General features: G+C 43.9%; 1 protein-coding gene across 3 annotated transcripts; it reads right to left on the bottom strand.

Moving 5' to 3' along the window:
- Window positions 1–310: 310 nt before the first annotated feature.
- Window positions 311–27,774, bottom strand: ZNF346 (zinc finger protein 346). 3 transcript variants are annotated; one of them, XM_066616934.1, is made up of 7 exons: window positions 27,704–27,774; window positions 12,597–12,700; window positions 12,416–12,508; window positions 11,402–11,546; window positions 10,376–10,612; window positions 3,404–3,497; window positions 311–1,053 (listed from the first exon to the last, which is right to left on the bottom strand). In XM_066616934.1, the coding sequence occupies exons 1-7, from the start codon at window positions 27,762–27,764 to the stop codon at window positions 948–950; spliced, it is 840 nt and encodes a 279-aa protein (XP_066473031.1). In that variant the 5' UTR covers window positions 27,765–27,774; the 3' UTR covers window positions 311–947. The 3 variants fall into 3 exon arrangements, with proteins under 3 accessions (XP_066473031.1, XP_066473033.1, XP_066473032.1); XM_066616936.1 differs by having other exon boundaries at window positions 10,376–10,609; XM_066616935.1 differs by having other exon boundaries at window positions 11,402–11,543.

Raw genomic sequence — 27,774 nt, 5'->3', positions numbered from 1 at the left:
ACCAATTTTACTTCTGGTCTCAAAGTCAAAACTTGTTTCTCTCAGTCTTACTAATCACTTTGTACAAATTTGTTAAAATGCCTTAAGATTCTGAGAAAGAACAAATGTTAAAAGCCATTGCCACGTCCAGAGTTAAGGAACATTTTAACACAACAGAAACCTGAACATAGCTAGGGTTCTAAAATGTTAAATGCTTCTAGAAGACAAATGCTAGAAATTGAAACAGAAGGGCAAGTTTCTGGAGAGACAAGCTAGCTGCTTCAGCACAGGCCCTTCTTGCTTGCCTTTCTGAAGCAGTTTGTGTATACCATTAACAGAAACAACTTTATTAAACAGATCACCAGATGCTCCAGAACAAACGTCTGCAGAACTACAACAAGGATGCAAATGGTAAATTGGTGACCTAAGAAACTCTGCACACAAATCCAATTAGGGAAGGGGCAAGGCAAACACACCAATATACCTCCCCATTCTAGACAAGGGTAGGAGAGTCAGTTTGTCCAATGACACCCATTCCACACCTCACATTTAACAAGTACTGTGTTATGAAGAATCAAGAGCTTATTCCCCCCAAAGGTCAATCTCATCTGGCTGGGTGCAGAACTTCCTTCTGCTTCTTCTGGGCAGAGGAAAAGGATGGGCTTGAGACAGAACACCAGCAGATGTCAAGCTTTGCTTGTGCCATGCACAAGATCCCCCCCATCCATCAGCCATTATAGCAAGAGGTTACGCAATGAAAACTATTCTAAAGGATTGAGCAAATTCCAACTAGTAAATCTGTCCCATCTATATCCTTTAGCCAATAGTTAATTCTGAATCAGCTAAACCTGTGTACTGCAAGACACGACGGTTTCATTTAGCCAGAGAAACAATGAAACCACAGTGGGCTGATAAAAGATGTTCATTTTGGGGCTGCTGACAATCCAAAGACAGTGCTGGAGCTTGCTTTAGAGGTCTTGGCTGAAATAGCTGTAGCCATCAGGGCCTGTTGTCTCCTCTCGTGTATACTGCTGCTTCTGGTATCGTCCTGTGATGGGCACTGCTCCTGGTATCCTGTAGTTTGTGTTAGGGAAAAGACAGAGTAGATGATTCAAATTGCTTCAAGACTGATCATTCTAGTTTTATAGAAAGAAAGTGAACATTTATCTATTGGGAACCCCAAACAACAACTAGACCAACACTATGCAAAACTTGAGGTCTTTTGGGGGTGTGTGGAGGAACCACCCTTTCCTCCATCACAATGAGTCACTCTTCCAAGTGTGTGGTGGAAACAGGAAACTTCCAACAGCCACAACTGTAGCACATCAAAATCTGTAGATGCACTCACACATAATGTAAGATAATTGTTTTATGAGTGAGTTTTTCTGCTTAAAATTAATGGGATTATAATACCCAACAATGCAGTACTGCCAACTTTTGGCAGAAAACGTCATTTGCAGCTCAGATGGTGCTACAGCCAGGAAACTTATGCTTGCTGCATGAAGTGAGGCACCATTTAGCACATGTGGCAAGCAGAACTCAGCAGCAAGCCAAGAGTATTCTATACTTCTACTGATGTGGCAGACTGCAAGGTTGCCACCGGAATCTAGCACGTGATGATCTCTTAGCAAACTGAATAGCCCCAAAAAAGATTAATAGAAAAACCTGCTGATTTGTCGAAGAATACAGTTGTGCTCCCGTATCTGCAGTTTTGTTCTGGAACTCCCCACAATTAAGTGAAACCACAGATAGAGGTGAACGCCCTCCCAACCTCTGGAGCAGAGGGGAACTCCACTCCCTCACCTCTGAAGGGTCCTCTGAGCCCAGCAGAGGCGTGAGCGTCCATCTGTGGCCCCTGCTGGGCTCAGACTGAGCCCTAGAATGAAAAAATGTCACCTCCAGGTTAAAAAAACCCAGAAAGTGATGGTTTTTCACTCCGTCTGAGCCAGGCAGAGGCTACGGACGGATGTGCATGGCCTCTGCTGGGCTTCGGAAGTGGTGTGTGTTGGGGGCCCCGTGGACCTGATCTGCAGATAAGTGAATTCATGGACATGATACCTGCAGATACAGGGGCCTCCCCCTCCCCTGTACAGGCATGCTCCAGTATTTTCAGGGGTTCTGTTCTGAAACCCCACCCTGAGGATACCAGGTCCTTTAAAAAGATAGGGAAAGTGAAGGAAATGTTAAAATAGCTTTTCCTATCGTAGTGCAGTGAAACCACTGTGTTTTCAGAACTGCTGAAAGCCTTCTGAGCTGCCTGCAGCCTCTTCCTGGTTGCTCTGAAGCTTCTCCCTTCCCCCAATTTCGCCCCAGAATGCATTGTGATGCATTTTCTTCCTGGTCACAATGCTTTCTGGAGTGACATTTGAGGAAGGGTGGAGCCTTGGAGCAACCAGGAAGAGGCTGCAGGCAGTCTGTGTGTTTCCCTTGTGCTCTGCATCTGCTGCTAGTGCCACCTCCTGCAAAACCCCTAGGGAGAAGGGGAGAAAGCTACTCATTTTCTCCTCTACCAAGAAGGCAGGAGATGAGAAGGAGGGAAACCACCTATTTCTCTTCTGTAGCACCTCTTATCTGCTACCTGCACAAACCCAATGAACACAGAGAAACCCTTCCCTTCCTCCCCCCAGTTCATTCAGGGAGGAGGCATCCTCTCCTCTGGTTGTGTTTTTGCAAGAAGCAGGAGCAAAGTACTACTTTCTTAAAAAACGCAACTAGATGGAAAAACATACCTCCCTTTTGCCCCAGAAAACAGAGGAGGAATTTTCTCTCTCACAAGCAGGGCTTCAGGTGAAAGTGCAGAAGAACTTGCTGCTGGTGAGGAGGAGAGTGAAAGCCCCAAAGATTGTTGGGCACACAACAATGAGCAGCAAACGCTATATGAAAAGTCCATATGCTTCTATGGAGTTCTCCAAGAAAGCCAGTACAGTATTACAACAGTGTCATTACAATACAATTACAATATTTAAAGTTTCTGCAGTTGCAGTGCGAACTTTGCACAAATTTAAAACGTTAGTTTGGGTGGCATATAGTGTGAATACAACTCAGAGGCGTGCTAACAGAAGAGTCAAGAGGCTGATGACCTCTTGTCAGCAGCATGCAAATATGCTAACAGGACAACATCCATACTGAAGAGGCTACAGCTGCTAGACTGAAGCAATACATTGAAGGCAGATCAAACGACATCATTTAGAAACTCTGCAGTGCGTCATAAACTTCACCCTTCCTCCAAATGCTTATGACTTTGGTTCATAACTAACAAAACAGATATTTAACACACTGGAACTGAGCTTACTCAAGGTAGCTTACTCAAGGTAAGCCAAGAGTATAAATTCCTAGAAGTCTGGGTTACAAATCAGGGTGTGGAATAGTGCTTTGCATTCAGCAGCAGATTACACAATAGACAGCAGAACATTTAAACACTTACTGGTTCTTATGTTTGAAGCCACTGATGTGAGCTTGGTACTGCTCTATGGAGTTCAATACTATATTACAGGTGTTGCAGGGATATCCTTTCCCAGCTGAAACAGACAGAGCAAACAGATCAGAACACCAAATTAGTGGAAAGGAAACACAAAAATAAGCACAATAGTCAATTCTGAATGCTAGTTAACAGTTGCCATGTAGAAGACATGGCAATTATGCTAAAGGAGATAACAGAACACTGTCAAGCTTTCATCTGGTCAGAAATATGCAACTCATTGACACTGCCACTTTGATCTCATATGCTGAAGAGTCTTAAGTCAAAAGCATAGGCCACCTCACCAACATCTCCTGAAACAATTCCTATAATAATCCACTCAGAGTCAAGCTACACAAAATATAGGGGATCGATAAGCAGCTAAACAGAGGTACTGAGGGTTCCACTTTAGGGGCAACAGTGCTGGCAATATAACTCTTCTTCCCCATGCTGTTTTCTGGATCTAAGTGCTCCCACCAGTCCCTGAAACATATAGGGCGTGATCCTAACCCCTTATGTTGGTGCTTTCCAGCACCGACATAAGGGCAATGCAGCTCTGAGGTAAGGGAACAAACATTCCCTTACTTTGTGGAGGCCTCTGTGAGTGACACCCAACTGCAGGATGCAGCACATGTCCCATTGGCATTGCTATGCCAGTGCTGGAAATTACTGACGTAAGGGGTTAGGATTGCGCCCATAGATATATTTTCCCTAGTAAGGCAAACTGCAGCACTGTTTCCGTTATTTGTCTTTTTTCCTCAGATCCTAAGTGCAACAGAGGAAAAGATTTACAAACCTAAAATTCTGAAAAACTACCAAATGGAAGGCAACACAAACACACTGACAGTGCAATCCTAACTTGCACTGGAATGGGGAGACTGGTAGACCTGCCCCGTATCCAGCGTGAGTTTGGGGCTTAAAGCAGTGCAACATGGGACAAGGGGAATCACTTCTCCTTACCCCAGGGAGAGCCACTGTAGCCCCAATAGACCTACTTAAATCTGTACCACCTAAAGAGGTTCGAGCAGCCTGGAGCTGCCTTGGGCTGCCTGAGAACAGGGTCAGGATCCTGGATAACTGCCAGGACTTGGCCCCACTGCCGCTTACTCCCTGCCCACCCATGGGCTCGTCTGCCCGTTGTCCACCCTCCCTATACCCCAGAACACCTCCTCCCCACTCTCCCCACACTGGCCAAGCAAAGCTAGCGCGAACACACCTTCCTCTGTTGCCATGGAGGCTGGATCTGGCCTCCACAGGCCGGTGCACCTCTGTCACCGGCACGGCTGACTTCTGAGGAGGCGCAAACGTGCTTTACGGCACATTTGCGACCCCCTCGGGCTGGTGCAAATTCCTTGCACTGGCCCAGCACAATCTTAGAGTTGCAGTCTGAGTGTGTTCCAAACTGCAACGTTATATTGTGCAAATCACCTGTTAGAAGTCATGCACTGTATAATAATTTATGCCATCTTCTTTTGCAAGAACACGTTGTATTCAAGTTTTGCTAGAGAGTTTGTGCAGTATAATCAAAATGTATGACTCTGTATACACATTACAGTAGGGTTTCTCAAACTAGAGTACTGCGACACCCCAGCTTGAGGGCCCTGGCCCCTGCCACCTTAAGGGGCGGGGACAGGGGGGAGGAAGCAATGCAATCCCCAGGATCATGTTGCTAAGGGGGCTGCAGGGACTGGCATGTACTTACCAGTCCCTGCAGCAGCCACCTGGGGGTGCAGGGAGCCCTCCGCAAGCCTCCACAGGGATCCCCATTTCTTAGAAAGTGAAAGCAGAGTGATAGTGCTCCACTTCCGGTTTTGCAGAGGCGGAGCACGATCGCGCTGCTTTCACTTTCTGGAGGCTGCGGAGCCCTGCAGACAGTTGTGCAAGGCTCCCCGCACCCCTGGGAGGCTGCAGCAGCAACTGGTAAGTACATGCCAGCCCCTGCAGCCCCCTTAGCAACGTGATCCTGGGGTTTGTGTTGCTGCCTCCCCCCATCCCTGCAAAGACTTACTGCGGCTCAAACTCTCCCAGAAAGTTTGAGAACCACTGCATTACAGTAAAGAGACATGCATCTGCTAGATCATTTGTGAGATCAGTGAACACAGCATTTAAGACAAGGAAAACAGTGGAGCTTTCATGAAAATACTGCACCCATGTGGATGCCACACTACAGGAAAAGGTGAACAGAACAATGAAACAGAACTTATTATCACAGTGGTTCTCAAACCTTACAGCACCGGGACCCACTTTTTAGAATGATAATCTATCAGGACCCACCAGAAGTGATGTCATTAACCAGGAAGTGATGTCATGGCCAGACGTGACATCATCAATTTAGACTTCAAACCTAAGCCAAGGTCAGCCAAAGGTCCCATTACACAGCATGCTTGTGCAGCTATTTTGAATAGCTTGGAATTCAAGCATTTCAGCTTGTATGTCAAAACAGAACACAGACTTGGATCTAAAACCACATAACCCTCCCCCCTATCCGGCATCCCATCTTCCCACCTATTCAGGGCAAAGCACTATGTCTCTCTCCCACCAGGAGCCCTCTCCTGCCCAGCAACTCTACAGCCTGTATTTTCACTGGCAGCTCAGCTAGCTAATATGTGACCCATGTGAAACTGGCTTGTGACCCACCTTGTGAGTCCTGACCCACATTTTGAAAAACGCTGTACTATCAGCATAAGGAAGAATTCATACCAATTCCTCCTCTTAACACTGCTGCAATTTTTGTACAAGCTAAGCAATGTATTTCCCCCTTATTGATATTTGCAACCAAGGTTTCTTCATAGCTCCAGAAAACCAGCTTTTGCTTCACTGTTTCATTGAATTAATTAAAAATCATTGTTTTACACTAATTGCATGAAAAACTTCCTCAATTATTTTCTAACTGTTTGAATTTTTATCAGTCCAACTGGTACAGCTGCTTGTGCTACTTGTTCTTCCGATAGTTAAATCAAATTGTAACACTTTACCTATTACTTAAGTCCAGAGTCAAAACTGTCTTGCCAGACAGTATTTTTCAATAATATTTAGATTTTCCAGCCATTCAGCTCCATTTCATGGCTGCTCAAATAAATGCATGGATATACAAATAAATGCCTTAATTGGAAAGGCAGTTTGGAAAGATGCTACTTTTTCTGAAGGCTTCTCTAGACCTCACTTATTGTTGCCTCCTGAAGTGTTTCATACAGCTGACTCATTGCATGTTATTAAAGTTCTCATGTTATTAATTTCATTTACACACACACACACACGTTCAAACACTTTTGCATTGAAACATGAAGCAACATTTCTTAGTATTTGTTTTGTTCTACTTCTGTCCTATCTGTTTTTCCTTGTCTTTTTATTATTATTATTAGTATTAGTATTTATATACCGCTTTTCAACTAAAAGTTCACAAAGCGGTTTACAGAGAAAAATCAAATAACTAAATGGCTCCCTGTCCCAAAAGGGCTCACAATCTAAAAAGATGCAAAAGAATACCAGCAGACAGCCACCAGAACAGACACTGCTGGGGTGACATGGGCCAGTTACTCTCCCCCTGCTAAAAAAGGAGCACCCATGTGAAAAAGTGCCTCTTACCCAATTAGCAGGGTTTTTTTTTTTTACTTATAATGATTGGCCAATTCTGGGCATAGTAATCTGTCAATCTTGCATAACTACCTTCCAACCCTAGGACTTCTATCTTTGCCCACTTACTGCGTTTTGTTAATTCTGAACCATGCTGTTAACATGACCACTGATATTTTTGTTATTTTTTAAAGCCAAGTCTGTAGTACCATATCTAAAACAAATTTACTCTTCCAGTCGTGGATACAAATGGAAGACAACAATTGTTATATAACGGGCCTTATAAAGATTCACTTCATTTGGTGACATTTTCAGAATCTTCTACTATACTTTTCAGCTTTCATACATATTGCTTGTGGATCAATGTCTCCATACAGATTATGAATTATATAATCTGTAACATATTTGTAAAGGGTGAGTTCTTCCAAATCTGTTGAAATGCCTAAATTTCAGATACTTCATCTATAGAAATGATGTAATTTGCACCCATTGCCTGAAGCAAGAATATGTACACAAGACAATATTATTTTAAAATCTATTATAGAGGTAATTTGAAACCAGTAAAAATATCTTCCCTTCAAAGATGAATAATTTTCTTTTCTTTTGCATACAACAAAAAGTCTGAATCCAGACTTTTGGTGCAGTGATGCATAATCAATGGATACTGTGCCTGAAAACAGCCAGAGGTTGTCCCACTGTCTGTGTTCAGGATGGTAACATTGTGCAATATTTCCTGATTAAATATAAACATTGTAATTTAAACAGACTGATCTTGTTATAAGACATAATGTTTTGACAAAATGAACTTTTTAGGGCTTCCAAATGTAGATGCACAGTTGTGCATCTTACCTTTAAGGACTGTCCCATGCTTTAGTGGGGTAGTTCATATGACAGATGAACACACGGTTTCCACAAAAAGCTGAATTTCATTAAGCATTATGCAAGTGATCTCTCACCTTTGGTTCTGAATACTTATGGATCAGTCCTGTTACATGTTCTGTCTGAATTAAATCCCACTTGCAAAATACATATGACTTGCCAAAGATTTTGGACTAAGCATCAACATACACAAAGATTTGGTTTAGTTGCACAAAACTGTGGTCCGGTCGCATTCAGAGGCCCTTCTGAGGCCTCTGGAAGGCAAAAAATCAGCACTTCTGGTTTTAGGCTGAAAACCGAAGTGCCAATTTTCAGTCTTCCGTAGGCCTTAGAGAGCCTCCTGAGGGTCAAGGAGGCCTCAGAAAGGGCTCTGGTCACGTTCAGAGGACAGCAGGTGGGGTGATCTGCAGATTTGATTATCCATGGATTTTGGTATCTGTGGGGGTCTGGGCCCTACCTGTACTTGCTTAGGAAATATGTGAGCACCAAAGTGTGAAACTTTATTTACCAACCCACCTGATGAATATGTTCCTTCAGTCTATTTTGTAAGAGGTTACTTAAATTGTTCCCCATCTTGATTCTCTTCTTTCACATAACTGCATTATTCTTTTGGACAATTCAAATCCAAATGCAGTCATAAGCTGTTTCAGCTGAGTGGCAATTAAGTTCCCACCATTTAGATGTCTATGAATCCCATTTGTATGTTTTGGGCACTGCTATGGTTTCATCGCCTACCTCTTTTTTAAGTATTGCAGCAAAAGGGTCACTCCTTTTCCTGAGTTTTGTTGTAAACTTTTATCAAATGTATCAATTGCTGCAATTTCTTTCTTAGCTGCTTTTAAATTTTCATTCCTTCTCATTGTTTGAGAGCTTCAATACTTGCTTCCTTACCAGAACAGCTTGCGGTTTTTTGCACTGACAGTTTTCCAATTAATTCTCCCCCTTTGCTGTCAAGATTAAAAAAAAAAAGAAAGATTTTGTGACTATAATGGGTTCTCCTAGTTCAGGGGTGGGCAAACGCTGGACTGCAAGCCATTTGCTGCCCTCAGAGACCCCCAATCTGGTCTGTAGGGAGCCCCCAATCTCCAACAAGCCTCTGGTCCATCAGAGACTGTTGGAGCCTGTGCTGGTCCGCAACTGCCGGTCATGACTGACAAAAGCGAGCTGTGGGCTGAGTTAGAGCAAGACCTTTTATAATCTCCACGTGTTTTCTGCTTTTCCCTGGGCATTATTTTAAACCCCCCCCCCCCCATTGCCTCTGAACAACTTATGCCTCCATGTGTTTCTGGCTTGGTCTGTAAGTTTTCACTGTGCAAGAGGTGTGTGGCAAACAGTTCATAGTTCTCATATGGTTCTACATGCCTGTATTATAGTTCTCATGTGTATTATAAAAAAGCTGAGTAAAATTCATTCATTCATACAACTTCTCTAATGTGTTCATTTATGTAAATTTATGTAAGTTTATTCTAATTTGAAATGTAAATTAATTCTTTTTTTTTTCCCTGGGCCCCGACACAGTTAGAGAGATGATGTGGTCTTCCTGCCAAATGTTTGCCCACCCCTATCTAGTTCGTGGTATATATACACATAATATTTCTTTCCATTTTATCTGATTTATTGTACAAAATGTCTGAGTCTTATTTTTTTTTTAATCAGCCTGTGCCTATCCTGCTCTTATTCAGGTATCCCAGTGGTCTCCCACCTAGAGTGCTGATCAAGTCTTCACCTGCTTAACTTCATTCTTGCCACATTTAGTGTTCTCAGCTGGGCCTAATGGTCCTTTCTTACTTTGGGGGGGTGTGTGTGTTTGTATGTGCTTCTTACAGCAAGTTTTTGTTTTACAGTTAAAGTCATGTCATCCTTTTTTCTTATTTTGGTTCCTATAATTTTCTAATTCTTACTTGTATTTCTACATCAGGAAAGTTTAGGCACTGACACCTCGATTTACATGGCTTATGATGTCTTGAGTCAGAAAAGAAGGCAGATCATTACTTTTTTATTACTAATTATACTATAATGAATGTTCATTACATCATTTTCCTCATCCAGCTACTTTGCCTCATTTTCGGTGTATTTTATGGCCCCTTTATTCAAAGATTCACTGATCCTGCGCAGTCCTCAACTGCTGCTTTGAAGTATGAATGCAAAGTTAGAGACCTTTTCCTGATATTTGGAGTTTTCTGGTAAGCCAGCAGTCCTGGCTGCTGAATTTGAATTTTTGTGCCTACTTCCAATTTCTCTCACCATGTTTGTGAGGACCAACTCCTCTCCTGCATCTGCACAAGGCATACCCACTTCACTAAACATAATTTAACTAAAAGTAAATAGAGTGATGAGGAGGTGGCTTGTCGGAAGGAATCCTTTGCTTCTCATAGTACATCACAAAATTGCACACACTTTATAAGGAAGGCTGGTTGCTGTTCTGTAAATCTCGATCACCCGTCCTGCTCTTTAGCTACTCTGGAAGCCATGATGTGAAGAACTCACCTGTTGAAGCAGCTGGTTCCTCAGGTGTTCTCCCATAGTGCGCCATTAGCTTAAGTTTGGTCTCCTGCTTTTTGTGTTTCTTGCCCACATAGTGCTGCTTTGCCATCAAGGGATTATTGAATGTGGCATGGCAGAGGCTGCAGAATTTATCTGGGTCAGAAGCGCTTTGGTTCTCTTCATTAGATGACACAGCAGTCGAAAGAAGGTTAGTGGGCTGTTTCTGAGCAGGTACAGCTGCTATAAGATTAATCCAAATATAAAGATAAAGCAGAAGCAAACCAATCAGAAAAGCTAGAGGAACAATTTCACATTTCAAGAACAAACCACAAAATTCCCACTAGATCAGAACTTCCCACTTAGGAGAATTTATTCTGCATGTATATTTCTGTGTTTCTGAATATTTCTAATCTGTAGAAATTCTTGCTACAGGATGTGGTGATGGCACATGGCCCAGATGCCTTTAAAAGACAATTAAACAGATTCACTGAGGAAAAAATCCATCACAGGTTCCAGGCCATGATGGGTATATTCAGCCTCCTGGTTTTAGAAGTCAACCCTGAATGCCAGATGCAAGGGAATGGCAACAGGAAACAGGTACCTTGTTGTCTTGTGGACTCCCTGAGGCATTTGGTGGGCCACGGTAACAGGAAGCTAAACTAGATGGGCCTTTGGCCTGATCCAGCTGGGCTCTTCTTATATTATTATTTGAATGTTCTCACACTACATGCAAGCACAAACAAGTTTGCAGCCAACAAAAGCCTAAAAAACAGACTATCAAAAACACACAAACAAAAGATTATCTTCCAGGGTTTATGGTCCCTCTCTGGATTTGTTACCACCAAGGTCAAAATACCAGCACGTTAACTTCCAGTTGTGAAACTTCAACTATCTCATTATGACATACTAGCGAGACCAGGACCATTGTTCTATATTTATTCAGTGAAGTTGGAAGAAACCTGGAACATTCTCATCAGAAGTTTTCAGAACTATATTAGGAGACAGGCCACTGCAACTTCCTGATCATACCTTCTGTTTTAGGAGACTGCTGCTTTAGCTTCAGATTCTTGGCATGGGTCTTGCCTAGATAGTGGGAGTTAGCCACAACAGGTGAGGAAAACGTCATATTACAGATAGGACAGCATTTGTTCCTGTCTTCTCCATTGTTGCTCTGCTGTTTGCAAAAAAGGAACACAGAAATTTACTGGTTCTGAAGAGGCAGAAGGCAAGTGTAATAATGACATTTCCCAAATTCAGGTAACGCAACTGGACTGGAACTCCTTGCTGCAACTTCATAACTATTCTTGACTGGTGTGCCCCAGCACACCATGCAGGCAGACTCTAACCAATGAAAGCAGTTACAGACCAAAGGGATGATTCTTAAAACAGTTGATCAGAATTCTGTATACAAAAAGGGGGAGTAAAGCAGATTGCGGCTCATGATGCTATCTTAACATTTTACTTTTTATACAATATCAATCTAATAGAAAGAATTGATCTAAAGAAGCTAGAGCAAATCAGAATTATTCCAATATATGGGGGATGCAGCTTCTGGGGCAGTGACACTGCGCGACGTCACATCACTCCTGGGTTCACCCAGAGGAGTAGGTGGCCTCCTCTTTCATGCTTACCAAAGGCTGGACTGAGAAACTTCTGTACCAATCTGAAAGAAGAGATGGTTGTAGCACTGATGACTTCTTCATGGCCACCATGATCCCTCCTCCCCTGGAGGTTCTGGTCCAACCTCCATGGGAGGAGGAGAGGGGCATGGCGGCCAGTTTATGATGCCGCCAAACACAAAGATGTGAGCATAGCAGCAACCACAACTAGTGCTGCTGCTGCCTCTCCCGCTGCTGCCATCTTGGCTGAGCCTCATGTGGCAACCCTTTCCAGCCCGGCACCTGGGATGCCCCAGTCCCCCACTTGCAGTCACTCTCCTCCTGCTAAACAGAAAATGAGCACCACTTGAAAAAGTGGCTTTTACCCACTTAGCAGGAGTATGAGCCTTTGCTGTTTTTGCAGTTCTGAGGTGACTGGCATTACCTGCTTTGCTTCCAACTTTATTTTCTTGCTCTGGCTGATCTCCTCACCACGGATAGCCATGTATCGCCGAACTTTGTTTGCATGTTTCTTACTCTGCAGAAAGGGAACAGAAACACAATGTAAGTGTAAGTGTACTTCGAATGCTACTTTGCTAAAGCAACAGTTTCTGCCTGCAGCATACCTGGTAATGAGCAAGCTTCTGCGACTCAGAGATGAGCAGAGCACTACACACTTTGCAGTGAGTATCTGTGAAGATGTCGCTGTTTTCTTGGATCAGACGATCCACTGCAAAACACAAGCACACAAACATTTATTTATTTACTTACTGTATTTCCATACTGCCTTTCTCACCCAAAGTAACCCAATATGAGAATGCAGAAGGCTTCCAAGGACCTAGCTTTCAGGATTTTTGGAATAACCAATTTCAAACAATGGCTAAACATGGACCTTCTGGCAAGAACTACTCCAACTACTTTGGAATGACAATTCTAATTTGCCAAACATGGGGATGTAAATATATGCAAGTCAGGACAGAAAAGTTATATTTTAATCACTTAATTCACATTCAAGTAAGAAAAAAGTCACATGAATTGCAGAAAGAAAATCAATCACACTGTAGTAACACAGTTAAGTAACAAGATGTCTAATGTTTCTTTGATATGCTGCAGGACATTCTTTCAGGATTGAACTACATGATTGAATAATTTACATCTCTTTTGCACAGTTAAAGAAAGGATCAGCCAACACTATGGAAACAGCAGGCAGCAGGAATAACTCTTCCACTAATTCACATTCCAGGAGTTCACTGCACAGTAAAACAATTTCAATTAGTGATTTACCTTGTAAATAATGTCGTTAAGTCAGCACAGAATAATACATTGGAAGAGTCAACATTTCTTCCTAGCATTGATCCATGTCCATTTTAAATACAATGCCAATGCTTTCATTAGTCTTCAACTAAAGAGTCAATTGGTTAAAGGAAGTCTATTAGCAACAGATCCACAGAATGTCACAAGTTGCTTTCAGTTTCCAGTGCTCCAATACCTAGTGCCCCCCAAAACATCAAGGAGTGATGGGTCATGTCATGGTCAGTGGCTCAATCAGGGAATGTGCTTATGTAAACGTAATTAGGTCAATAATCTCACAAGCAAGAAGCTGCTATACACACACAGATTAAGAAGCAAGCTAGAAAAATACAACTGTGTGGGCAGGAAATCTTCTCAGCTGTGACTAATCTGCAATTGTCTTCAGAGCACATTTCATACATTAATTTTATGAACTCCAGCAAATTACTATGCTGACATGAGAAATTGCATTTCAAATACTGCCATTAGGCAAGTCAGAAAGAACCTCATTTGAATTATATTTATTTGTGTAAATAGCAAAAGAATGAAGACACTCTTGAGGAGAGAGAGGCTTGTGACACCTTAAGGACATACATATTTATTATGGCAGAAGCCTCGGGGACTAGCCCATTTTGTTACCACTAAGTTCAAAGTTTTGTTTTGAACTAAGTTTTGTTCACTAAGTTCTCTCCTTAGCATTGTAGGAAAGCTGTTTGCCTGAGTTGCACTAAAGAGGCTCCAGGTACTTGCAGAGAGCATCTATCCAGAATCGCAGTGTGGATTCCGAGCCAACAGGTCCACCACTGATATGGTATTCTCCCTTAGACAGCTGCAGGAGAAATGCAGGGAACAACAACAGCCACTCTTTATAGCCTTCATAGATCTCACGAAGGCTTTCGACCTGGTCAGCAGGGACGGCCTCTTCAAGATTCTCCCCAAGATTGGATGTCCACCCAGGCTCCTTAGCATCATCAGGTCTTTCCACGAGGACATGTAGTCTTTGATGGCTCAGCATCAGACCCCTTTGACATCTGAAGCAGGGCTGTGTTCTTGTGCCTACCTTTGGGATTTTCTTTGCTGTACTGCTAAAGCATGCCTTTGGAACTGCAACAGAAGGCATATATCTCCGGACAAGATCAGATGGAAAGCTCTTCAACCTCTCCAGACTGAGAGCAAAGTCCAGCTGAAATGTCTGCATGACTTCCTCTTTGCCGATGATGCAGCTGTCACCGCCCACTCCACCAAAGATCTCCAGCAACTCATGAACTGTTTTAGCAAGGCCTGCCAAACCGTTGGACTGACAATCAGTCTGAAGCAAACACAGGTCATGGATCAGGATGTGGACTCACCTCCCTGCATTGCAATCTCTGCACATGAACTGGAGGTTGTCCATGACTTTGTGTACCTTGGCTCAATGACACTCTTTCTCGTGATACCAAGCTAAACAAATGCATCAGCAAAGCAGCTACCACGTTTTCCAAACTCACAAAGAGAGTGTGGTCCAACAAGAAGCAGACAGAACATACCAAGATCCAGGTCTACAGAGCTTGTGTCTTGAGTACACTTCTGTACTGCAGTGAGTCATGGACTCTTCGCACACAACAGAAGCTGAATGCTTTCCACATGCGCTACCTCTGATGCATCCTCGATATCATCTGGCAGGACAAAGTTCCAAACAACATAGTCCTGGAACGAGCTGGAATCTGTAGCATGTATACGCTGCTGAAACAGAGACGCCTGCATTGGCTTGGTCATGTCATGAGAATGGGCGATGGTCGGATCCCAAAGGATCTCCTCTATGGAGAACTAGTGCAGGGAAAGCACCCTACTAGTAGACCACAGCTTTGTTATAAAGATATCTGCAAGAGGGATCTGAAGGTCTTAGAAATGGACTTCAACAAATGGGAAACCTTGGCCTCTGAGCGTCCTGCTTGGAGGCAGGCTGTGCAGCATGGCCTCTCCCAGTTTGAAGAGACTCTTGGCCAACAGACTGAGGCAAAGAAGGAAGGTCCATAGCCAGGGAGACAGACTAGGGACAGACTACACTTGCTCCCAGTGTGGAAGGGATTGTCACTCCCGAATTGGCCTTTTCAGCCACACTAGACACTGTTCCAGAACCACCATTCAGAGCGTGATACCATAGTCTTTTGAGACTGAAAGTTGCCAACAATATGTTCAAACAAAGAAATAAAAAACAAAACCACTCCACACAAGCAGAAGGTCCCAAATGGCAAGAAATAAACAAAGTTCAGCAGATCTGTGACTGTACCATAAAACTTTGAAGTTACATAAGAGAAGTGTGACTATCTGCAACTGCAGAGATAACAAAATTCTGAATTAATACCTGTAATCAAAATTCATGTTTTCCTGAATAAATAAAATCAATTCTGTTGATTACTTCCGGTTCAGAGATTGCATGGAATTTGTTAAAGAATAGTGATGTTCAGGTCAGGAGCAGTGCACTTTTGAGATTAAAATGCTTTTGTCTGGGAATTGTAAGTGATAATTACGGTTTTAAAGATTCTCAACACTCCCAGCATTTTCACAATATTCACTAGGTAGTGAAGAAACTGATTGACAAGCCCACAGTTGGTACCTGGGAACAGTGCTCTATGGGACAGGCCCACTCAAGATAGTGAAAGATCACCATTTGTTATGTACAGTTCCAAGTTAAACCAACATCAACACATCCTGAATGACTTACAACCCACTCTGTTCAATAATATGTCTCTCCTGAAATCCAGGGAGGTAGGCCTGCCTCTGCTTAGAGACAGCTCCCTTTTATAAAATAGCTACTCCACAACAGTGTCTAACAGAGACAATCTTAGAGTCTTGAAGCAAACATGTGTACCAGTTTGGGTACTTAGGCAACATTACTACAAGACCTAAAAACCATCAGCCACACCCAGTTAGTTAGAAGCTTATTCACCTGCTGTCATCTGTTATCAACAGCTGCTGTCAGCTGTTATTCACAGCTGTCATCGACATGGAGCTGAGCAGACTGCAGATGGACATCGTCGCCCTTCAAGAGACAAGGCTGCCAGATTCCGGATCTGTCAAGGAGCTAAATTTCTCATTTTTCTGGCAGGGAAAACCACCAAACGAAACCAGGGAACATGGTGTTGGCTTTGTGGTCAGAAATACCCTGCTGAAATCCATCATCCCACCTGCTGTGGGAAGAGAAAGAATTTTGTCCCTGCAGCTCCAGTCATCAGCAGGACCTGTCACTCTCATCGGTGCTTATGCACCGACTCTGTCGTCTCCAGCAGAAGCCAAAGACAAATTTTATGATGACCTTTATCAAGAAGATCCCCGTAAAAGAGCCATTGTTCATCCTCTGCGACTTCAATGCTAGAGTTGGTGCTGATAACAGTTCGTGGCCCACTTGCTTAGGTCAGTTCGGCACTGGGAAGATGAACGAAAATGGCCAACGCCTGCTAGAGTTTTGCTGTCATCACAGTCTCTGTGTCAGCAACACGTTCTTCAACACAAAGCCCCAACATAGAGTCTCTTGGAGACACCCAAGATCAAAGCACTGGCAGCAGCTCGACCTGATTCTCACCAGACGCTCCAGCCTTCCCAGCATCAAGATCACACGCAGCTATCAGGGTGCTGCCTGTGACACCGACCACTCGCTGGTGTGCAGCAGACTGAAACTGCAAACAAAGCGACTGTATCACACGAAAAGGGAAGGAAGACCTCGCATTGATACGAGCAAGACCCGGGATCAGAGAAAAGTGGAGGAATTTGCACGAGCGCTTGAGGAATCTCTTCCAGGCCCAGTCGATGCAAACGCATCCAACAGATGGGAACATTTCAAGAATGCCGTTTACAACACCGCCTTGTCCATATTTGGCAAGAAGACCAACAAGGCGGCAGACTGGTTTGAAGCCCACTCTGAGGAGTTGACACCAGTCATTGAGGAAAAGAGGAGAGCTCAAGCAGCATACAAGGCCTGTCCCAGTGAGCGCAACCTGCAGGTTCTCCGAGGTGCTCACAGCAAAGTCCAGCAGACTGCCAGGAGATGTGCTAACGACTACTGGCTCCAGCTCTGTTCCGAGATACAGATAGCAGCTGACACGGACAACATCAAGGGGATGTATGATGGTATCAAGCAGGCCCTAGGTCCAACACAGAAGAAAATTGCCCCTCTGAAGTCTGCAACAGGCGAGGTCATCCAGGATCGGGCGCAGCAGATGGAACGCTGGGTGCAGCACTACTCTGAGCTATATTCCAGAGAAAATGTAGTCACCAAAGAAGCGCTGAACAACATTGAGTGCCTGCCTGTGCTGGAGGAGCTTGACAGTGAACCAACCCTAGAAGAACTTCACGTGGCCCTGGACTCCCTTGCCTTTGGCAAGGCACCTGGAAAAGACAGCATCCCTGCTGAAGTCCTAAAGTGCTGCAAAGAGATCATCATCACTGAGCTGCATGAAATCCTTTGTCTCTGCTGGAGAGAAGGTGGAATACCTCAAGACATGAGGGTTGCAAACATCATCACGCTGTACAAGAACAAAGGCGACAGGGGTGACTGCAACAACTACCGTGGCATCTCTCTCCTTAGCGTTGTAGGAAAGTTGTTTGCCCAAGTTGCACTAAAGTGGCTCCAGGTACTTGCAGAGAGCGTCTATCCAGAATCACAGTGTGGATTCCGAGCCAACAGGTCCACCACTGATATGGTATTCTCCCTTAGACAACTGCAGGAGAAATGCAGGGAACAACAACAGCCACTCTTTATAGCCTTCATAGATCTCACGAAGGCTTTCGACCTGGTCAGCAGGGATGGCCTCTTCAAGATTCTCCCCAAGATTGGATGTCCACCCAGGCTCCTCAGCATCATCAGATCCTTCCACAAGGACATGAAGGGCACTGTTGTCTTCGATGGCTCCACATCACACCCCTTTGACATCCGAAGCGGCGTGAAGCAGGGCTGTGTTCTTGCACCAACCTTGTTTGGGATCTTCTTCGCTGTCCTGCTGAAGCAGGCCTTTGGAACTACAACAGAAGGCATCTATCTCCGGACCAGATCAGATGGAAAGCTCTTCAACCTCTCCAGACTGAGAGCAAAGTCCAAAGTCCAGCTGAAATGTCTGCGTGACTTCCTCTTTGCCGACGATGCAGCTATCACTACCCACTCTGCCAAAGATCTCCAGCAGCTCATGGATCGTTTTAGCAAGGCCTGCCAAGATTTTGGACTGACAATCAGCCTGAAGAAAACACAGGTCATGGTTCAGGATGTGGACTCACCTCCCTGCATTACAATCTCTGCGCATGAACTGGAGGTTGTCCATGACTTTGTGTACCTTGGTTCAACGATCTCCGACACTCTTTCTCTCGATACCGAGCTAAACAAACGCATCGGTAAAGCAGCTACCACGTTTTCCAGACTCACAAAGAGAGTCTGGTCCAACAAGAAGCTGACGGAACATACCAAGATCCAGGTCTACAGAGCTTGCGTCCTGAGTACACTTCTGTACTGCAGCGAGTCATGGACTCTTCACTCACAACAGGAGAGGAAACTGAATGCTTTCCACATGCGCTGCCTCCGACGTATTCTCGGCATCACCTGGCAGGACAAAGTTCCAAACAACACAGTCCTGGAACGTGCTGGAATCCCTAGCATGTATGCACTACTGAAACAGAGACGCCTGCGTTGGCTCGGTCATGTTGTGACAATGGATGATGGCCGGATCCCAAAGGATCTGCTCTATGTAGAACTCGTGCAAGGAAAGCGCCCTACAAGTAGACCACAGCTGCGATACAAGGACATCTGCAAGAGGGATCTGAAGGCCTTAGGAGTGGACCTCAACAAGTGGGAAACCCTGGCCTCTGAGCGGCCCGCTTGGAGGCAGGCTGTGCAACATGGCCTTTCCCAGTTTGAAGAGACACTTGGCCAACAGTCTGAGGCTAAGAGGCAAAGAAGGAAGGCCCATAGCCAGGGAGACAGACCAGGGACAGACTGCACTTGCTCCCAGTGTGGAAGGGATTGTCACTCCCGAATCGGCCTTTTCAGCCACACTAGACGCTGTTCCAGAACCACCTTTCAGAGCGCGATACCATAGTCTTTCGAGACTGAAGGTTGCCAACCTATCATTCACCTGCTCATGCTCCAATGAAATATATGCCATGGGCAGCCCAATTTTCAGTGCACTGGTGCAGGCAGGCTGCATGGCCTGTGCTGCATCCTATGCAGCTTAGGATAACAACTGCTATATCCAGCAGCCCCACTGGGGCTGAGGGATGCCAGAGGCATCTTTGGGAGAAGGGGACTTTTGTTCCCTTCCCCTGAGCGAGGGCTGCTATGAGTCCTGGAGGGCCGTAATGAGTCTGGAGGAACTCTGTGTTGGGTTTTTCAGCCTGACATGAAGGATAGGATCTGGTGGAGCAGGACTCTGCCGGTCCCACCCTTCCCCCACCCCAGAACACCTCCCCTCCCACCCAGAAACCCAGCAGTACTACTCAGTGGTATACCTTACCACTAGTGCTCCCCCTATGTAGGTCTCCCAGTGCTGGGCCCATCACTAGCACTCCTTGCTCTCTGGGTGCTGTAAATGTGCTTTATGGCACCTTTACAGCATCCTGTGCTGGCGCTGAGAGAGGATAGAATTGGGCCCTAACACAGTAACACCCCTAGAATTAGGCTTTGGAAGAGGAATCCTTTTACTACAACTGGGACAGTGCTTGAGCTTGTTTATTTGATCCAAATGGATAAAATGATACCTCACAAAAATGCAAGTAAAAACAGAACAAGGCATGCAAAAAATAACTTGATATGGGAAAGACTGTCACTGGAGATCTGGGTAGCAGAAAAGAATGATGGCTCCTTTGCTGAACCCACAAGCATATCCAGTCTTCTACTTACTATTTTTAAGGCATACCCAGAGCTCTGATACTTTACATGCATACTCTTAAATTAAGACAGTTGTAGACTGCCAACTTCTACGTCTTGAAAAATCAAGTGCAAAAAAACCTGTAACAAAGGACCCAAACTTATCCACCTTTCCAGCGACAATGCAGCTCTGAGGTAAGGGAACAAACATTCCCTTACCTGAAGGCCTCTGTGACTTCCTCCCTCACCACAGGATGTAGTGCATACAGAGGCATTCCAGTCACTTTTGTATGAAAGGTAGGAGGATCTTCTAAAGTCTATAAAAAAATTACGCATCATAAAATGTTTCACTGAACTCATTAACACCTGATGCATTTTGAGTTAATAAGTTCCCCCTTAGAGGTGAATGTTTAGCAGTTTCATTAAAAACTGAAAACGGGTATTACTGGAGTTAGAAGGCCCTGACACACATAACCACAACTAGCTGGAGAACTATGCAGGTATAATCTGACTTCAGTAATAAAACATTTATTTTTCTCAGTTTTTGATCAAATGACTCCTTTTGCCTCTGAAGAGGAGCTTATTGCATCAGGTGCTAAACAGTTTAGTGGGGCATTTCATGAAAATCAAGTCTCTTCTGCCCTTTGGTGTCCTCTCGTTTTTCTCAATTTGCAAAAATGCTGCTTTCCCCATTTCTTAAATTTTTGTTTTCCTCTTTTAAGTTCTCAAACCTTTGGGTAACTATTCACAACAGCAAACTCAGGTGGTTGAATACTTTTCAGATTGAAAGCAAAACAGGGGCAACTCAAAATAAAGATGTGATATCTATATATTCAGGGTGATGCCTTTATATGTTTGTAAACATATCCGAGCATGCTCAGTGGTCCCCTAAAAAGATCCGAGCATGCTCAGTGGTCCCCTAAAACTACAGGATATTGAAGGAGAAAATGGGGGGAGGGAAATCAGAACATTGGCAGTAGAAGGGGAAAAAGTTAGCCTGCTGGAGCCTTTATCCTGAAGATCAGTTTTCGGGATTATTGGATGCAACCTTTTGTGGCAGGTCCTCCTTGACCTAGGCTAGTGTCATTCTACAAGCAGCCACTAATGGGTGCTCTTGTTACTCTCTATGAAAGATTCTGCTTTATGGTAGTCAAAATACTAGATGATATGAGCTTCAATAAAATATAGATTCTTTGTACTTTACTGAAATTGTTGAACTTTCTACACACTATCCAATGCTACATACAAACCAAACAGTTATGCATTAATGCAAGATTAACAGGACAGGCCTATGTAGGCACAGAGAAAAATAATATCCTAATTCCTAGCAGGTTTACTCAGAGGTCTACATCATGGAGTTCAATAGGACTTTTGAGTATACAACAACAGTATTTATATACCGCTTTTCAACAAGAAATTTACAAAGTGTTTTACAAATAACTAAATGGCTCCCTGTCCCCAAGGGTTCACAATCTAAAAGGATGCAAAAGAACACCAGCAACAGCCACTAGAAAAGACACTGTGCTAGGATGAGGAGGGCCAGTTACTCTTCCCCTGCTAAATATAAGAGGAATGCCACTTGAAAAGTGCCTCTTCACCCAGTTAGCAGGGTCCTATACATCAGTGTTTCTCAAACTGTGGCTCCGGATCCACTAGGTGAGTCGCAGGTCAATTTCAGGTGGATGTTCATTCATTTCAATATTTTAGATGATGGTACCATGATATGTGACTGCATTTGGGGAAATGTTACAGATCTGTACTTTCAACAGGCTACTGTGTACAGGCATGTGCCGCTTAACATCCGTTTGCTTAACGACAGACCGCATATATGGTAGTGGTCAAAGCACAATAAAGATGCTCTTAATGAGGCAATTGCATCTCCCATAGCCTGTAGCAGAGTGTCTGTTTACACAACAGAGAGGCTCTGAATGCAAAGAAGAGGCAATCTATCTCCAGTAGCCTGTGCAGCCAGCTAGTGTATAGCAGGGAGTGTCCCTTTACACAACAAAGGCAATAGATTTGACTGAAAGTTCACTTAATGACCTAATTGCATAACAACGGGGATAAGAGAATGTATCCCGTTGTTAAATGGCACACACCTCTATATGCTTTTAACAATGACAGTAAGTGGAACTTACTACTGAGTAAGTATGGGTAGGATTGTTAAAACTCTTCCATTGATGGTCGCTTTCAGTCATTACATTACGTCCGGTGGGTCATGGCAGATTCTCATTCTAAAAAGTGGGTCCCCATGCTAAAAGTTTGAGAGTCACTGCTATACATGTTTAGGACTATAGCCTAAAGAATCGTTTGACTTTTTCCAACTTCACAGTGATATAAAGTAACATAATATGCAAAAGCAGTTGCATGTGAAAATAGATTTATTTTACATACATTCTAGCACAAACAATTGTACAATACGTGCAAAAGTTTAACAAAAAGATACTGCATTAACAAACACGTGTTTAGAAAAGCGGGTTTCTGCTAATGCACCAGCATTTCACAAGATATATCATGGCACTGCATATTTAGGATCAGAGTACAGGAGAAGCAAGGTAATGCAGATGAAAATCTTCGTATACTTTAATAAAAATGCAGTGAGTTTTGTTTCCTAGCTTTACAACCACTGTTTTATCAAACACTTCTGTTTACAAGATTATAACAAGATGTGGTACTGCTATACAGTATATATTTGACATTGTTGAAAAGTGGTATATAAATACATTTGTTGCTAATAATAATAATGGTTCTTGAATACAAATTAGATCAAACCTCCTCCAAAGTTGTGTTTGTCTATTTATCCTCTATTTATGAAATTAGTTAAAATATTAACACCCCAAGTTTCCATTTAAAATGGCTTAAGGTGGGTCATACCATCATTTACAAATACCATTACCAACGGCTTAATGGAAAAATTTAAAAAAGAGAACAAAACAAAGAGAACATGAAATGTCCTTTTCAGAAGAATAGATAACAGGTCTTGATTTTTGCCCTCAGATTTAATTCTACAGCAAGTGTTCATCTCTCTCTCTCTCTCTCTCTCTCTCTCTCTCTCACACACACACACACACACACACACACACACACACTTTTAGAAGCTATCAAAAAGATAATCCAGTCAAAGGTTGATGCCTCAGCTTGCAGTTCTCATGCTTAGGCTGAACTACCTGATCTACAGAAAAACAGGATTATGCAGGCTTACATTACACTTTAAGTTGTCTGAAGAAGGGGCTTTGACCAAGAAGTTACTGAAAAATTTGAGGTGGTCCCACTGCACCTTTACACGGTATGAATTCACATATTGTATAGTACCAAACTAGTACTAAACATGTACAGTACAAATAGAAATTTGATTACCCATCCTTACACAGATATCTAGAAATTGAATGGAGGGCCAGTAAGCCCCTAGATCTCCAATAACTACTGCTTCATAGGGAGGTTCACCTCCAACTTCAAGTCCCCATGGCTACAGTCTAGGCCAGGGGTGCCCAAACCCCGGACCTGGGGTCACTTGTGGCCCTCGAAGCCTCTCAATGCGGCCCTCAGGGAGCCCCCAGTCTCCAATGAACCTCTGGCCCTCCGGAGATTTGTTGGAGCCCACACTGGCCCGACGCAACTGCTCTCAGTTTGAGGGAGACTATTTGACCTCTCGCGTGAGCTGTGGGATGAGGGCTCCCTTCACTGCTTGTTGTTTCACATCTGTGATGCAGTAGCGGTAGCAAAGGAAAGACCAGCCTTGCTTTGTGCAAGGCCTTTTATAGGCCTTGAGCTATTGCAAGACCTTCATTCATTCATATAAGTTCATCTTTAATATATTCATTTATGTAAACTTATGTAAGTTTATTCAAATTTTAAATATAAATTAATTCTTTTTTTCCCCGGCCCCCGACACACAGAAACTTTGGACACCCCTGGTCTAGGCAGTACGTATTTGTATGGTATCAGCATAACCACAGATTTCAAGTTTAGTGATTCAATTAATTAAAAGAAAGAGAATGGATTTTTAGGAATGCAATTTGCATAAATTGAGAGGAAGATATCTTCTATTGATAGAATGTGAACATTTAGTTCTTCTTCTGTTCTCCAACCTGCAATGTAAGCCAATATTTGCCCCAAAGGGCCATTTCACACTAAAAAATTTTTTTCTATGCACATATGGACATGACCACATGGAAACAGGTTCACATTAACTGGGTGTTATGTGCAGCTATTTCTGTGAGTGCAGCTGCTGGAAAAAGTACAGTAATAGCATGAACTGGCTTGGACTCTAGCATAATGTAATGAAAACACTTGTAAGAGATATAAGTCTTGAAAAGTTAAATAAAATCACACTGGAGATATTTTCATGTGGCCATTAAAAAAGTTTACAGGAGAAGTTGTATTTCCTAATGTGTAAGTGTGAACAGCACAAACTATTTTCTGCAGCCTGGTCATACACAGAGCAACTAAACAAACGGCAGCAAGCTTCAAATGAGATGGGACTCACTGTCACAGCTGTATTCATTAGCAGCAGAACAGAAATGATACGTTTATTCATTTAAACTTCAACAATGCTTAAAAAAACCCACAATGTTATTTTATAATGGCTACACAGATACTAATGTTCAACCTTTCCTACAGGAAAGAAAAGCTTCCACAAAGTTACAGCAAAAGCAAACTCATGAATATGAGCAAGAATGCTGCATTAAATCTTAGTTTTAATGCCTAGAACAGCGGTGTCAAACTCATTTCATACAATGGGCCAATGGCTGAATAGCATTCATGCTTGCTGAGGGCCAAGAGTGACATCTTAAAGCAGGAACTGATGTCATTAAGTAGGTCATGACCAGAAATAAGTACTTTTGAAACTTAGGAACTCATGACTGCAAATGACAAGAACCGAAAATATGCAAATCTTGATAATATTTTCAAGATATGGGACAGCTCAATTATAATGTGGGGTGCCCTTTCAGCAGTGACACCTCAGCACAGCTCAGCAGCTGAGAGCAGTTGATGGTGGTACTGGAAGAACCAGAGGGCCAAATAAAGAGCTTTTGGGGGCAGCATCCATTTCCCAGGCCTTATGTTTGACACCCCTGGCCTAGAAGTTCCTCTCATACTGTGGAAAAACCCATTTGTGATTGTACAATACACATAAATACTGACTAAAAACAAAACTTACAGTTCAATGGGACTTGGCTGTAAGGAAAGTTTCTCAACCTCCATATCTTTGTAGAACTGCAGTCGGCATCAGCTGTTTCACAGAATCAACATCTGCCCTACAAATAGGGGTGTGCGTGTTGTGCAGCCCGTGTTAATCCATTTTTGCCCAGCCCACAAGTGTACACATTTGGTCCCTGTTGTGTATACGCAATGTTGGACAGGAATCGCTTAACTGTACATCCAGAGAATGCACTTGTAATGCAAGAGCAAAAAGCTTGGGAGCCTAGAAATTTGCAGTGTTCCTATAAGTTTTCTGAGGCAGATGTGGTTTCTCCTGCCTGTTGCCTCCTTATTCTTGTCACCCATCTTCTTATGCACTTGTTGAACAGCCTACCTGGAGTTAGAAATTCCTTTTACAGCAGGTGGGGGGCACAAGACATCTTTGGGGTATTTAATACAACTTCCAAGTTGTATTCTGGCATGTCCAACTAAACAAAGAATCAAACTTTCAGTGGTCAATGAGAATTAGCATGAAAACAGCAACCCTGAAGAGCTGTTTCCTTCCCGCTTTACGTGCTTGTTACACACCCACATATGTTCACCTAACCTCCAAATTTCATGTCTGTTGGTTTTTATTCTTTCATGCCATCTCATTCTTTGCACAAATGTCAAACTTGGGCGGCATAATAAAATATATTTACTTGGAATACATCTAACTATAGCTGCAGAAGGCAGAAGAAAAGTACTGCAGCACATCAGTAGCTACTTTGCAGAATGTTTTCAGAACTCACTCATCTGAGATTGAACCCCTTATGCAACTCCCACGATATAAGAATAATTTACTGTCACTCTGTGCCAGATGGGAATGACATTTAGATAATCACAGAGGTAACTAGCTTGGAGGTAGCTTGAGACATTAGAAATTGGGCAACACAGTGAGGTTTCACTTGGACATAGTGATATTTTTCCTGCAGGAGTAGGAAGCAGCATGCATTTTCAATCCTCATGCCAAATAGTCTAGAATAGATTAAAACCCAGCCCTATCCGTAAACTGCAGGTGAAAGACAGCTAACAGCCCCACGCTTTCAATTGTATATCACTGGGGTGAGGAAGAGCACAGATGAACTTGGGGATTCCATGCTATGCCAGAGGGATAAAGGGAAAGTTCAGATGCTCCATAGCAATGATTAAAAAATGACAACTACAGAATAAACACATTTGAGGGAATACCCCTGCTAACTGGGTAAGAAGCACTTTTTCAAGTGGGTGCTCCTTTTTTATTTAGTAGGGGGAGAGTAACTGGCCCTCCTCACCCCAGCATAGCATCTTTTCTAGTGACAATTTGCTGGTGTTATTTTGCATCTTCCTCAATTGTGATCCCCTTTGGGACAGGGAGCCATTAGTTATTTGATTTTCTCTGTAAATCTAGCAAGAGGACAAAAGGCCAGCCACAGACTTTTATTAGCTTGAGTGAGTGCTGAGAAAGAGAGCACAAGAGATTTATTGTGGCACACAATCACTAAAGCCCTCTTCATCAGATACACGATGTAGAAGCTCCAGGTTGACCAAATCTTATGCCACAATGGGGCTGCAATCTTATCCATACTTTCCTGGAAGTAAGCCTCACTGCACAATGGAACTTACTTCTGAGTAGGTATGCACAGAATTTGGTTGTAAATGGTCTTCAAGGGACCACAGAACTCCTTTCTGCTTCTGCTGTAACAACCGAACAGGGTCATTCCCCACTGGAATGGGGCTGGGAGGGAACAAGAGCCCAATCCTACACATGTCTACTCAGAAGCAAGCCCCATTCTAGCCAGTGGGGCTTACACCCAGGTAAGGGTGGCTAGAATCGCAGCCTGAAAGCCCCATCCTAGGCAGGTCTACTCAGAAGCAAGCCCCATTCTAGCCAGTGGGGCTTACACCCAGGTAAGGGTGGCTAGGATCGCAGCCTGAGAGCCCCATCCTAGGCAGGTCTACTCAGAAGCAAGCCCCATTCTAGCCAGTGGGGCTTACTCCCAGGTAAGGGTGGCTAGGATCGCAGCCTGAGAGCCCCATCCTAGGCAGGTCTACTCAGAAGCAAGCTCCATTCTAGCCAGTGGGGCTTACTCCCAGGTAAGGGTAGCTAGGATCGCAGCTTGAGAGCCCCATCCTAGGCAGGTCTACTCAGAAGTAAGCCGCATTCTAGCCAGTGGGGCTTACTCCCAGGTAAGGGTGGCCAGGATGCTGCCACCGAAGCAGCGCCGAGGAGGAGCCCACAGTGCTGCCGGATTTCTTCAACGGGGCTCGGGCGAGAGGAGGGGGAGGCGCTCCTCCCACTGCGCGGCGGAGGGGCCCGGCCTCCATCGGGTGGGCGGGAGCCCCAGACCCCCTCCTCGCCCGCCGCGGTCCACGGGCAGGGGAGGCGCCAGAGGGGCCGGGAGGCGGGAGGCTTCCCCCAGAAGGGCAGGCGCCAAAGCAGCCCAACCTCACCTGCCTCCTTCCCAACCGGCAAGGCTGAAGCGTCCCCGTTGCTACCCTCCTCGTCCGCCATCTTATCCCAG

The sequence above is a fragment of the Tiliqua scincoides genome, chromosome 2 (genome assembly GCF_035046505.1).
Source record: "Tiliqua scincoides isolate rTilSci1 chromosome 2, rTilSci1.hap2, whole genome shotgun sequence".
NCBI classification, from domain to species: Eukaryota; Metazoa; Chordata; class Lepidosauria; order Squamata; family Scincidae; genus Tiliqua; species Tiliqua scincoides.
This window is presented reverse-complemented; position numbering and strand designations above follow the sequence as displayed.